General features: G+C 41.0%; 1 protein-coding gene across 1 annotated transcript in view; it reads left to right on the top strand.

Moving 5' to 3' along the window:
* The window catches only part of TOP6BL (TOP6B like initiator of meiotic double strand breaks), a 107,060-nt gene that overhangs the window by 88,930 nt on the left and 2,923 nt on the right, over window positions 1-15,207 (top strand). Inside the window, exons 12-15 of the mRNA XM_068976428.1 lie at window positions 1,759-1,880; window positions 3,536-3,646; window positions 5,408-5,506; window positions 14,142-14,220. Of these exons, the coding sequence (XP_068832529.1) occupies window positions 1,759-1,880; window positions 3,536-3,646; window positions 5,408-5,506; window positions 14,142-14,220 (411 nt within the window). The remainder of the gene's footprint in view (window positions 1-1,758; window positions 1,881-3,535; window positions 3,647-5,407; window positions 5,507-14,141; window positions 14,221-15,207) is intronic.

The raw sequence follows: 15,207 nt of genomic DNA, 5'->3' as shown, positions 1-15,207 counted from the left end.
ACCTGAGAGTTTAGGACTAGCTTTTGAAGAAGATGCACTGTAAGGGTAGGTAGATATAGACACATGTAGTAATTTTATAGATTATGTAGTGATTTTATTTTCTTTTTCCCCTCTTCTTTTTCATATCCTTGAAAGCTTTCTCCAGAGCTCCTTTTAGGAAACAGATTGTGCAGAACTACAGTCTGTTTCCATGTGTCTTAAAAAAAAAATCACTGAATTGGCCTTCTGCCTACCTTGTCATGGTAACTTTTCTATGATTAACTCATTATTTTGCCACAGTTTTAAAGGCATCTGGTGGTATAAGCAGTTTTAGGAATGAAACTATAGCTTTTCAATTAAATGACTGCTTTCAAAGGAGGTCTAACTGATTTCTTAAGGCTATTCTTAGGACCAAACTATAGAAAATAGTAATCCAAATGATATTGTTATAGCAATAGTGATATTTTCTGAGTATTGCAATGTACATCCCAAAACACTTCCTATGTATTATCCCAGTTTATCTGCACAGAATACCCATGCTAGCAAGTGGTAAAAGCCACTTTCTGCAATAAAATGAGAAACGTTTGAAGTGACGTGGTCACTATTAGTTGGTAGTAGAATCGACCGTGGAATCTATGTTGACTCCAGTTCCGGACCCCTTTTGAGCAGAGCACATATTACCTTCCCCTCCAGGAAAGCATTATGGTGCCTTGTGGTAGAAAATGTCTCTTCTGACTTCCATTTTAAATACAGCCCTGAGAAAAGCATGCCAGCCTTACCTTTGAACAGACCATCCAGAGAGTAGAAAAGCACCAAAAAAGAAAGATTAAGAAGCATTTTCTCCAGGTACCCTGAAAAGTAAATTTGTCTTCCTTTATTGGTTGTATTAGGATCATCAGTGCTAACGTATTGTTTAATGATGTGTTTTCCCATCAATCTCACGTGTTAGCTTTTCTGAAGGATGCTGAGCAGTGGTGCCTGTGGTTACTTTATCAGAGATAATCCCCCATTTGAAAAGACTATACCAGAACTTCCCTGGTGGTCCAGTGGTTAAAAATCTGCCTGCCAATGCAGGGGACACAGGTTTGATCCCTGGTTGGGGAGGATCCCACTTGCTGTGGAGCCGCTGAGCCCGTGCACCACGACTACTGAGCCTGTGCCAAGGAGCCTGGGAGCCACAACTGCTGAGCCCACGTGCTGCAACCGCTGAAGCCTGTGCCTAGAGCCGGTCCACCGCACCGAAGAGTAGCCCCCACGCACCACAACTAGAGAAAAACCAGCGCCATCAGTGATGACCCAGTGCAGCTCCAAACAGATAAAAATAAATAAGTAAAAAGACTATACCAGCAGTTCTGAGGCATCTTTGATACCCTGACAGTAACAGTCGTGCTCACCAGCAGTGACACTCTAAATAGAGTTAGACATACTCTCCAGGAGGCGTTTCCTTTCCTTTTGGAGTCACTGGTATCACTGTTTAGAGTATTGTTGTGTATATTTCTGTTTCTGATGTGAATTAAAGAGGATCCTTCATCTGATTCTTCAAACATAATATTCTGCACTTTTAGTGAGCTTTCTGTCCTTTGTAAGTGGAAACTGGGTAGGTTTGTAAGTTGTGGGGGTTTTTTTGGTCTAAAAAAGCAATTATTTGTGGATGGGTGGAAGTGGCCTCTTCTGTCAAGAGGCCTCTTTCCCATCCTCAGCCCTGACTCAGAGCACATGAACAGCAGTCTTGAAGTGGTCATTCTCACTCAAGGTTACCAACGTTCTCCCTCTCCTCAGGAGTCCACACTTTGCTCTCAGCTCATCTCCGGGCCATCCTCAGGAAGAGCCACAGCGTGGTGCAAGGGTGCATCCAGGCCGCTGTGGCCCGGGCCTTGGAGCAGCATCGCCAGGCTGTCAAGGTAAGAGATTCACAGCTCCCTTTCCCCTCCTCTCTCTCAGAGAAAGACAGGGTATCTGGCAGGTGGGGGCTGAGAGCCCTTCCTCCCTTAATGCTTCTTCCTCTTCTCTTTCATCACCTGGGCGGATCTTATAAACTGCCTCTAGCTTTGGAACTCAGGCTTTAGCTTAGACGGATCACTGTAACCACTTGCTTAGTCTTACCTCCTTGTAGGTGAGTTTGAGTAAAGAGGGGCAAAATAATAGATGGGGAAAATAACTGATAATAAACCTTTTTTTTTTTTTTGAGAGCAAGTTTTATTTTCTTTTTGGAACATGTGACTGACTGTCATTGTGTTTTTTCACAAGCAGAATGGGCTTGGTTCTGCTTGCCCGTCAGTTGGTTTTACCACTCCTATATACCAGGGGACAGGAAAACATTTATAAAAGAGGAACAGTACACACTGAACTCAGGACTCTATATTAATTCTAGGGAGATTTACACAATGAACTATCTTTGTATATTAACGTACAGTGCCATTAATGTCTTCTTTCTCTCACACACTGAAGTGCTTTATTATTCTAACCATAGTGAAGTGAAAGTCACTCAGTCATGTCTAACTCTTTGTGACCCCTAGGACTGTTGCCTGCCAGGCTCCTCTGTCCATGGAATTCTCCAGGCAAGAATACTGGAGTGAGTTGCCATTTCCTTCTCCAGGGTATCCTCTTAAGTCAGGGACTGAACCCAAGTCTCGTGCATTACTGTCTGAACTACCAGGGAAGCCCCAGCATATTTATTCTAGGTAGTTCTACACATTGAACTATCATTGTATATTAATTTATAGTGCCATTAATGCCTTCTCTCTTTCACACACCAAAGTGCTTTATTATTCTGACCATAAGTTCTAGACAAATTGATAGCACATGCATGCACTTAGCCTGAATTTTTTTAATTGAAGTATAGTTAATTTATAAGGTTGTATTAATTACTGCTGTACAGCAGAATGATTCAGTTATACATACATATACATGCTTTTTTAAAGAAAAATTCTATTCCATTATTATCACAGGATATTAAATATAGTTCTCTAGATTATATAGTAGGACCTCTTTATTTATCTATCCTATACATAGAAGTTTCTATCAATGCACCTCTCTCTTATCTATGTATTTCCCCTTCTCACACATGCTTCTAGAGCTACTGTTTCAGTGCATCTTAAATTCTCCCTCCATTTGCTAATCCTTTATAGCAGCACTTTGTCTTCATATCTGGCTTTCTGAATTTCTCCATCTTGTATACTTTTGGTAACACATTTATTACTTAATATGGCCTCCTTTTCAAGCAAAAAACAACCACACTAAAAGAGTAAAGCTTGAAGTGTTTTGTTTTTAATGGTAAGTATATCGCTTCATTGCCCAGTGTCTTACTGCTTGTCTTTTCTGAATGCATCTGTGTCAGTAAGTCACCTCTGTGAAAGGAGAAAACATTTTTAATGTATTTAAATTCCTTAAGTGTCCTTTATATGTCACGATCTCAGTAAGTATTGTTGGTGGAAGGGGAGGCATTGTTGAAATCCTGCTCTGACTCAGATATTTGGTCCCTTTAGGATTCGCTGAACCAGCAGTTTGGGATTGTTATAAACTATATGGTCTCCCTCTGCCTTGTTTCGTTCCCTAGGCTCATCAGAAACTACAAGCCTCACTGTCAGTGGCTGTGGATTCCATCATGAGTATTATGACTGGAAGCACAAACAGCAGCTTCCGAAAGACCTGCCTTCAGACGCTTCAGGTTGGTAAGGATTGGAGATGCTTAAAGGTGTGGCGTTTTAATGACATTCTGCTGCCTCTCTTAGTAATACGTGCAGTGCTCTTAGAAACATTATTTAATTTGATCCTACTATGATTCTACCTAAGTAAGTGTTTTATGATGGGTTCATTGGATAGAGTGATGTATGTACTATTTTATAAATGAGAAAACAAGTTATTTAGGCTTTCTGTTTCCTTTAGGTCATACAGATAGTTACAAGCAGAGATAGGATTAGGTCACGAGTCCCAGTTTCTTACTGAAGAGTGTTCTATTACATCATGGTGACAGACTACACTGGAAATAACTGAGCAGCCATAAGCATACATATGTTTGGCAGTTTGGAATAGTGTAATAAGGTCTGGAATCAGAGGCCTGAGTTCAGATCTTGACTCATTTACTTATTAGCTATGTGGACTTAGGCCTGTACTGAGCTTTTCTGTGGTTCATCTACAAATTAGAAAAAATAGTAGTATGTCACAGGGTCATTATGAAGTTGAGGGCTAAATGTGAATGTGTAACACATGGTAGATCCTTTAATAAATGTTGGTTTCTTCCCTCCCTTCCTCCCTTCCAATGTGTGTTGACCAACTGGTATCAGTGGGGTAACACATTCATTCCATGTCAGTTGCTTCATTTGATGTACTTTTCTCTTGAGGAAATAGTGTAATATACACAAAATTTTAAATAATTAATAAACTTCATCACTTAATTTTTGCATATTTATCGCATATATATTATATAATTATAGCCAAAGTATTCTATATTAATATATAATTTGACCTTTTCCCTTGTTTCAACAGTCTTAAAATTCCAATATTCCACTGTGTTGGTTTAATATAATTTAATAAGCCATTCCCCTACTGACAGATATTTAAGCTGTTTACATTCTTTCTGCCAATAAGTAGTTCAGTTAATACCTGTATGTGATATCTTGCTTCTTTTGAATCATTTCCTAGAAAAAAATTCTATAAATGGAGTTAATGGGTCAAAATGTATAACACCTTAATAATCTAGTGCATCTTCTCACAGCTTCACCTTTCTGGGTCATGTGGGTAGCACAAGGTATTGAGAAGGACACTATACTGGCGATCCTAAAGTTAGCCCTGACTTTCATACTAACTGGCTGTGAGATCTTAGGTAGGTCACCTCTCCTGTTTGAATTTTAGTTTTCTCATCTGTAACAGTGTGTTGTATTAGGAGACTACTCAGGTCCTACTCAGGTCCCCTCTGATATCCTACAATTCTATACTAAAGTTGAGGCTGTTACCCATTCCTTATAGATGCAAACTATATTACTGTTCTTTCCTCCCTGAAAGATTTATCTGGGGGGAAAAAGTTCCTATAACAGCCTTAGTTGTTCAGTAGACACCTTTGCTCTCTTGGAACTTGTTTTAGAGGAAAGCAGTTTATGTAACCTCTTCACAGACAGATGGCTCTCTGGGATATATAATCTCCTAAAGAGATAGAAGAACAAAGACCTTGTGTGATCGATCTCACTTAGGTAACAGAATCTAGAAGATATATAGGACCCATAACTGCCTGTCTCATGTCAAGTATCCCTGACCTTCCTTCTGCTTACCCTGTGTCCATTGGAACTAGGGAAACTTCTAATACAACATGAAGGATATCATTGGTTTGCCTTTCTATCTGTCTCATCCTCTCCCCATATAAACTTCCTGTGGGTACTCACCCTTTGGTTGCCAGTCCTGGAACTCAGCATGTTCTATCTCTGGCCCTTTTTAGGCAGCTGACACACAGGAATTTGGGACCAAGCTGCATAAATCATTTCAGGAGGTCACCCAGCACCGATTTCTTTACCACTGCCCACATGAGGTGAAGCAGGTAAGTGTAAAGTAATAACCAGTACTTTGGTGAAAATCTCCCATATTGATATATGAGAAACCTGAATACACAGGGGTTAGGTATACTGCTTTAGACTGCACAGTCTGAGGGTAGCCGTTCAGCAGGGTAGCCTGTGGTTTAGAAAAACTTCATAGAACGTAGTATTACATAGAGGTAAAGAGCATGATTAGCAATGTCACTTGAATTCCATTTCTGCCACTGCCTAGTTGTATGGTATTATTATAGAAGCTATTTATTCCAACTCTCAGCTTCTGTAGCAGTAAAATGAAAAGGATGCATACCCAGAATGACTGCTGTAAGGTCTGAATAAGAGAATTATGTGAACTGCTAGCACATAGCTACTTTTATGATGATGATGATATGATGGAATTCTTATGTTTAGTTTTGCCAAATAAAAAACATACTTTTATCTGTTCACCTTTTTGGATACCAGAGATATAGAATTATATTAGTTGGCGTCTCTGCCCTCATGGGGGTCAGATAGTTACCGGCTCCTCTAATGAGTGAAGAGAAATCATATTTGGGATATTTTATATGTTTCCTGATTCTCGGTGTAGGTAGTAATAGTGTTCAAGCTGAAGCATACCTTTCTGACTTTCTTGGCAATAATCAGCAGTATTGACTTTTTTGGAATTGAAGTATAAGATGAGTAAATAAAAGAGATTAAGGGGGAAATTATTATGCTGTGGCGTTTGGCCAAGATAGAGTAACAGGGACCAGATTTACCCTCTTGCCTGAAACAACCAAAAATCTGGACAATAACAAAAAGTAAAACATATGAAACAATGGTTCTGAAGACATTGGACCTCAGAAAATGGATGGGATAGTCATTCTTGAGAGACGGAAAGCAAATGAATTGAGCTTTATGATTGCCCTCACACACCACCTAGAGAAAGTACAGAGGCCGTGGAACAGGGAGAGGGAATCCAGGCAGAGCCCAGTGGTCTCCCTGAATTGAGTATATGAAGCTGGGAATCCAGGGATGCCAATGCAGCTCAAGTTTTCAGGGCAGAGTAGCGGAGAAGAGAGAGCTCACTGAGGTTCCTGTCTTTAGTATTTAGTTGAATACTGATCAGTTCATTCATGTGAAAAAACTGTCCAGGTAAAGAACCACTCAGAAGGATGAAAGGGAACAATAAGCAAAGCTTACACAGGGCTAGGAATAGTGCTTATTCCCATGAACCAGAGAGGAAAGTCTTATAATTTATGGAGCACCAGGTAAGATAGTGGGCTTCCCTGGTGGCTCAGTGGTAAAGAAAACTGCCTGCAGTACAGGAGACACAGAAGATGTGGGTTCTCTCCCAGGAGACTGCTGGGCGGGAAAGTCCCCTGGAGAAGGGCGTGGCAACCCACTCCAGTATTCTTGTCTGGGAAATCCTATGGACAGAGGAGCCTAGCAGGCTACAATCCATGGGTCACAAAGAGTTGGACACAACTGAAGCAAGACTCTTGAGAGTCCCTTGGACTGCAAGGAGATCCAACCAGTCCATTCTGAAGGAGATCAACCCTGGGATTTCTTTGGAAGGAATGATGCTGAAGCTGAAACTCCAGTACTTTGGCCACCTCATGCGAAGAGTTGACTCATTGGAAAAGACTCTGATGCTGGGAGGGATTGGGGACAGGAGGAGAAGGGGACGACCGAGGATGAGATGGCTGGATGGCATCACGGACTCAATGGACGTGAGTCTGAGTGAACTCCAGGAGATGGTGATGGACAGGGAGGCCTGGTGTGCTGCAATTCATGGGGTCGCAAAGAGTAGGACACGACTGAGCGACTGAACTGAACTAAACTGAAAATGCCAATAGTCTTGCCTCAGAAATGGAAAGAATACATCTACAATAAACACTCCTTGGTTCTGCTTAACAAAGCTCAAAAGCAGAAGCAAGACCTAAAAGGATCAAGTGATTTCCAACTAATTCAGTGGCATTTCAGAGAAAAGTTCAAAAATATTTATAAGGGGGACTTCCCTGATGGTCCAGTGGTTAAGAATCTGCCTTGTCATGCAGGGGACGTGGGTTCAATCCCTGGTCAGGGAGCTCAGAACCCTCATGCCACAGAGCAAATAACCCCCTGGTGCAGCTGTCAAGCCCATGTGTGCTCCAGAGCTTGTGCCACACTAGAGAACACAAGCGCCACCACTGCTGAGGCCCATGTGCTCTGGAGCCCACGCGCCACAACCGCTGAGAGAGCCCATGTGCCGCAGGAAGATCCCACATCCCGCCACGCAGACCCCACGCAGCCAAGTGAATATATTTTCAAAGAAAGAATATAGAATACAAAAATATACAGCACCCACCAAGATGATGTTCATACCGCCTTGAATCTAATAAAAAAATTCACAAGCATGCTATGAAGCTGGAAAATACAGCCCACAATGAAGAGAAAACTCAGCTGATTGATCAGTCAAAACTGATCCAGAACTGACATGCAAGATAAAATTAGTAAAAAACCAGTTATTCTTATAATTGTATTCCATATGTTCAGGAAGCTAGATAAAAGGTTGGACATATTAGTTAGAGATATGAATGGTATAAAAAAGGCCCCAAACAAATTCTAAGGTGAAAGCAAATGTCTCCAAGGTGAAAATTATACTGACTCCACCACTAGCATCAGTGGCACATTGCTTAGGGAAAAACATAAGGCAGTAGAAACTGAAACTGAACACAGGGGTTAAAATAAGCATAATAGAGCATTAAGCCTCTGTGAGGTGTAGGATAACTTTGAAAAGCCTAACCCATGTATAGTTAGAGAATCTGAAGAAGCAGCAGAGGCAGAAAACATGTTTGAAGAAATAATGGCAGAAATGTTTCCAAATTCGATGGAATGTATAAATTATACAGATCCAAGAATCTTAAACCAGCCCAAGAAACAAGGAAAACCACACCAAGGTACATCATAATTAAATTGGTTAAAACCAGTGGTGGTAGAAAGAAAATCTTAAAAATAGAGACCAGAAAAACCCCAACAAGAACAAAACACCAAAACCCTTCTTTTGTTACAAAGATAAGGTTTACAGCAAGTTTCTCATCATAAGCTGTATAAGCTAGAAGAAAATGGAGTTATAATACTGAAAAAAATAACCTGTCAACCTAGGATTCTTTATCCAACAAAAGTGTCCCAAAAATCAAATATGAAAAAAAAAAATGTGTCCTTAAAAACAAATAAAAAACAATGACATACAGTGAAGCTTCCAACTTCAACTAGAGTAAGAAGAGCAAATTAAACATAAAGAGAAATATGAAATAATAAAGATTAGAGTGGAAGTCAGTAAAACAGAAAAACAATAGAGAAAAAAATCAATGAAACATAAAGGTGATTCATTGAGAAAGATGATTAATAAGAGAGAAGACACAAATTGCCACTAATATCAGAAATTAGAGAAGTGGCATCAAATATTAAAAGAATTATCAGGGAATATTATGAATATTGCACTAAATTTGACAATTTAGATTAAATGGAAATTTCCTTGAAAGACATAAATTACCAAAGTTCACGCAAGAAGAAATGGCTTCTATACCTGGTAGCTTTATACTATTAAAGAAGTTGAATTTTTAGTTAAAAATTTTACCATCATATTCAGATTATTTTAAAACTCTCAAAGCTCACTGGTAAGAAAATAAACAACCCAATTTGTTTAATTGGCAAAATATTTGAACACACATTTTACAAAAGAAGATATACAACAGCAAATAAACATACAGAAATATGCTCAACATTATTAGTCATTAGGGACGTACAAATGAAATCCACAATCAAGTAACATTTCACATGTACTTAGAATAAGAAGACTAACCATACCAGGTGCTGGCAAGGATGTGCAGGAACAGGAACTGGAACTGTTACAGCCTAACTGTAGGAATGAAAAATGATACCACCACTTTGAAGAACAGTTTGGCAGTTTCTTAAAAAGGTATATAAACACTTACCACACAACCTAGCCATTCTACTTCTAGGTGTTTACCCAAGAGAAATGAAAGCATATGTCCACACAGAAATGTCTGCACCAGTGTTCATGGCACATCTACCATATCTGTAATCCCCAAACTGGGAACAACCCAGTGTCAACAGGTAAATGAATATACAAACTGTGGCATATCCATTCAATGGAATACTACTCAGCAATGAAAGGAATGAACTTGTGATACACAATAGGTTGGATGAATCTCTAAACAGCCATGCTGAATGAGAAAACCTGAAAATACAAGAGTATAGTGCTTCACTGAATTTATATACAATTCTATAAAATGCCAGTTACAGACCAGTGGTTGTTTACAGATGGGAGGTATAGGAGTTGGAGTGAGGAGTTATGAAGGGCAGAAGAAACTTTTCAGGGTGATGGATATGCTCATTATCTTGATATAGTGATGTTTCACATGTATTAATACATATGCCAGAACTTATCAAATTGTATTTTATAAAGATGCAATTTATTATTTGTATGCAAGTTATATCTCAGTAAAGCTGCTGTAAAAAAATTACAGTGTTTCGTGGATTTGCCTGTCCTCCTCTGCTTTGTAACAGGGAGGCCCCTTTAAGTGCCGCCTTCACCACACTGTGCATCCCGGCTAGGAAGCACCTTCCTGGGAAAGCATCAGCTGGCTCACTGCAAACACTCTTTCTGCTTTCCCTGCAACTTGGGAAACTGCTGCCCACAGCTTGAGCAAATAAAGGCCATTACCCATTATATCAGTTTCCCATGGATATTGTAACAAATTACCATAAATCTGGGAACTTAAAAACAAAAGGAATTTATTATCTCTCAGTTCTGGAGTCCAGAAGTCTGAAACAAGGTGTTGGCAGGACCGCGCTCCCTCCACTGGCTCAAGGGGAGAATCCTTCCTTACCCCTTCCAGCCCTGGTGGCCCCAGCTATTCCTTGCCTTGTGGTCACACAACTCCATATGGCTGTTCCTCTTTGCTTCTCAAATATCCCTCTGCTTTTCTCTGATAAGGACACCTGTCATTGGACTTGGGGCCCTCTGTAAATCGACAATGATCTTGTCTTGAGATCCTTAATTATGTCAAAGACCCTTTTCCCAAATAAAGTCACATTCACAAGTACTGGTGGTCAAGACCTGAACATATCTTTGGGGGAGCCACTGCTCAATTCACTACAGCCATCCACAGCTTCAAGTTTCTAGGTATAGGTCGAGGGTAAGGCATGTAGCATTATCACGGCGCCTGGGAAATGGGCAGGATCTAAAAGTGTTCCAGCCTGGGAAGTCCTCTTTCTTGGGCCTCTCTGATAACCCAGCGAGATCTGAAAAGGAGATGATCTGACCTCCTTTGCCCCTTTGTGTTGCTGTAGTGATGGCTCATAGCCTCAGGGCCATTTATAGCCCAATAAACTTGGCAGATGGCTAGTCTTACACAGTAGTGATAGGTCTTGGAAGGAGGGATCATTTATTGAATCCCTAATCTGTGCCAAGATTTCCACTTTAGTCTCCACAAAAATCCTATGAGGTAGGTTGTAGTTTTCCCATTTTATAGATGAAGAAACTGGTTAGACAACTTTTCTAATTTGCCCGGAATCACACAGTCAGTAAATGGCAAGTCTAGGATTTATAATGAGGGCTCCTAGATCTGAAGCCTAGTAACATTTTTACCATATAGGACTGGGTCACAAGCCTGGGAAGATGAACAGTGACCAAAGGCATCAAGTAGAATCCATACTTCTTTACTCAAGATCATTACGAGGTCCCTCTGATAATGGCCATTTAGTGATAGCTTGTTACTGGCACACGAGTGGCACCTAGTGGCTATAGCTAAAAACTACAAGAACAATGATGCTAGGTCCAATTCTTTTACCTCTGGACCAGTCCCTCAGTTTCCACTTCTAAGCGGGCGAAGTAGAATAGCTGACCTCTTGAGTAATATAGAATAAAACCATCTACAGCTATTGTATAGTTTATAGAGAAATGGAAGAAATGAAAGAATATTTAGAGTTTTATAGAAGATATTTGTGGAAAGGTCACTCCAGGAGTGGAGATTTTAAGCCTCAGTGTTGTAACAGAGGACAGTGGGCCATGAGACAAGACAGTAATCTTGGGCTAACTGTCACATTTGAGTGTGGGGACTAAAAACTTAAATCCAGAATAAGTAGGAGCAGTAGCAGGAAGAACTTTCTAAGGAAAGGTATCATTTCCTGGTGGTAGGTCAGAATAATGTCTGATAGAGTATTAAATTCAAGGAGGTCTACCCTGTGGTGAGGGCTGCCTCACCTAGGGAACTGATGATGAATGGGGGGTTTGCAAGATCCCCCTGGAACTCTGAGATTTATATCTGAATTTAGATATTTCTTTGGTGTGACCAGTTTCAAGATAAGGTAAAGGTTTGTCTATTACATGAGATTTTCTAGGCTGGAGTGAAGTAGAATAAGCTTTCTTTCAAAGAAGGAAAAAAATGTTTGGAAATTTTCCTAATACTATTTCTTTTTTCACAGCTTTAAGGGCATCTTTAACTCTTCTATGTTCCTTGGAGTATAATTACTTAAAAATCAAAACTTGCTTTAGTAAACAATATATGATGGAATACATTTTCGTTGAATTATAGTTCACATACTATAAAATTTACCATTTATACAAATTCAGTGGTTCAGTGGTTTTAAGTATATTCACTGTGTTTTCCAACCATCACCACTAAATTCCACATCTCCATCATACCAAAAAAAAAAAACAAACTGTACCTAATTTGCAGTCAGCCTCAGTTCTCCTATCTCCTGTCCCCTGGCAACCACTAATTTACTTTTCTCTCAATGGGTTTGCCTATACTGGGTATTTTGTACAAATGGGATTGTACAATGAGTGGATTTTTGTGTCTGGCTTTTTTCACTTAGTGTAATGCTTTCAAGGCTCATCATCCACGTTATAACAGATAATAGTACTTCATTCCTTTTTACAGTTGAGTAATAGTCCATTGCTCATTTTAGTAATAGTCCATACCACATTTTAAAATCCATTCATCAGCTGATGGACATGTAATTTCCACTTTTTGGCTATTATGACTAATGCTGCTGTAAACATTTTTTGTGTGTAGACATGTAATTGTTTAGCAGATAGCTGGGAGGAGAATTGCTGGGTCATATGATATAATCTGGTGGCTCAGACAATAAAGAATCTGCCTGCAGTGCAGGAGATGTGGGTTTGATCCCTGGCTTGGGAAGATCCCCTGGAGAAGGAAATGGCTACCCACTCTAGTATTCTTGCCTAGATAATTCCATGGACCATGGAGCCTGGCAGGCCACAGTTCATGCAGTTGCGAAGAGTCAAGACACGACTGAACGACTAACACTTTTTTCACTTTTTCATGATAACTCAAAACTGTTCCAAACTGGCTGCATTATTTTACTTTCCCACCAGCACTGTATAACGGTTCCAATTTTTCCCCATCCTTATCAACAGTTATTATCTATTATTACCACTACTACCATCACACTGGGTATGAAGTAGTACCTCATAGTGGCTTTGATCTGCATATCCCTAGAGAACAATGATGTTGAGCATCTTTTCATGTGCTTATTGGCCATTTACCTCTCTGGAGAAATGTCTATTCAAATTTTGTCAAACCCATTTTTAAATTAGGTTATTTTACAGTTGAACTACGAGTTCTTTATTCTGGATACAAGTCCTTTATCAGATATGATCTTCAAATATTTTTTCCCATTCTTGTGTGCTGACTTTTCACTTCCCTTTAAGTGTCCCTTGAAGCACAAAAGTTTTTAATTTTGATGCAGAGGATACCTGTTTTTATATACTTGTATTGAAAAACAAATAGGTCAGAGGATTGGATTCTGACCTTTGTTTCTCTGTCCAAATTGAACCAAACAGCAGGGCTCTGAAAGGCTATGGTGGTGGTGGTGGTGGTGGTGTAGTTGCTCAGTCGTGTCCGACTCTTGCGACCCTGTGGACTGTAGCCTGTCAGCCTCCTCTGTCCATGGGGATTCTCTAGGGAAGAATACTGGTGTGGGTTGCCAGTTCCTTCTCCAGGGGATCTTCCCAACCCAGGAATCGAGCCCAAGTCTCCTGGACTGCAGGATATACAAGACTATAAAATGTGCCCTGTGGCTTCCCATGTTTGACCTCAGTCAGTCATTTGTTTAGCACTTACCCTGTGCAAGGCTCTATGCTAGCTTTAAAAGAGATACAGACATGATGAAAGTGAGGTCGCTCAGTCGTGTCCGACTCTTTGCGACCCCATGGACTGTAGCCTACCAGGCTCCTCCGTCCATGGGATTTTCCAGGCAAGAATACTGGAGTGAGGTGCCATTTCCTTACTCTTCAAGGAATTTAAGATGTAGAAAATGGACATAAATACGTAAAATGATGAAAGGGGCATGCAGTGCCTATCTCAGAGCCCAAGGAGCAGAGCAGATAGTAGATGAGCGACTGGACCTCAGAGAGGAAGGAACTGCCTGGAGTCAGCTGCAAGAGCTCGGAAGGAAGAAGGAAGCCTTGAGGGTAGGAGCTGGGGAGGGGGGGCTCATGAGCCAGGAGGCAGAGAGGGTCCAGGTGAGGGAGGAAAGCCCCGGGGGGTCCACAAAGCCACCAGGCATGTGGCCTCACTGGGGCTTGTTCATGCTTCTGCAGAACTCACCTAGGACTTCTCATTTTTTAAGCAGCTGCTCCCAGAGGGAAATGAGGCAGAGCAGAACACGGACGAGGCACATGAGAACGGCAGCCTGGAGCTCCTTGCAGGTAGGATTTCAGCTTTTCAGGGGAGCCCCGGATCAAAGCTCGGAAGTAAAAACCGTGACTTCAGAATTTCAGACTGCGCCTTACACCACAGCAGTGTCCTTCCAGGATCTGGCTGGCTCCCACAAGTAGGGTATTCTGGGGCAGCGGCTGTTGTACCAAAAGCTGGTACAATAGGTCTAGAAATTTCTGTTTGTATAGTTACAGATAGCTGCACACGATGGGGTGAGGCCCTCAGTTTTGTGTCTTTTCTCAGTCATTCGTATTGACACTGTGGCTCTCCCTGGTTGGGTTGCTGCTCTGTTTAGGGCTATGGAATCTGCTCCTGCGTGCAGACACCCCCTCAACCTCCATGAACGTTACAGGGGAGGTGAGAGTGTGTGACGTAGCAGTGATTCTACTGTCTTTACCCCCTCCCTCCAACACTTGAACCACCTTCAGGGCCTGCAGCAGCAGGTGTGCGCGCGAAAAGAATCATCGCCACTGGTGCCTGAACCTGTATGGTGCAAGAGCCAGGCACTAGTCTGAATTCCAAAAGTATTATATATAGTAATGCTCTTAATTCTCAAAACGATACTATGGTACTAGTATTATCCTCGTTTTACAGATGAGGAAACTGAGGCCGAGATGTCAGTAAACCTGCCTGAGTTTGCACAGCTCATAAATGACAGAGCCAGAACTCGAACCCAGGGAGCCTAGTCTGGCTAACAGGCCAGACCAGTGGGGATGTACTGTCAGACAAAACAGTGCGCAGGCTTGAGGGAACTGGGGGACTGATTTCAGCATCATGCTTTGTTGATGAAACTCTTTCCAGGCTAACAGCTATGTGCTGCATGGTGTCTATGCTAAGGTCTAAGATGTGTTTCTGAATCATTCTACTGAATTATATTTTAAATGTGGGGGCTGTTCCTCCTGAAAAGAACCCTGCAGTGAAGGCTTGTATAAATTTAGATTTGGAGATTTAAAAGAATGGAAGTGTATCACCAAACA

This window comes from Capricornis sumatraensis, chromosome 8, assembly GCF_032405125.1.
Source record: "Capricornis sumatraensis isolate serow.1 chromosome 8, serow.2, whole genome shotgun sequence".
NCBI lineage: Eukaryota > Metazoa > Chordata > Mammalia > Artiodactyla > Bovidae > Capricornis > Capricornis sumatraensis.
Note: the sequence above shows the minus strand (reverse complement) of the source record. Positions and strands in the feature narration are given on the sequence as shown.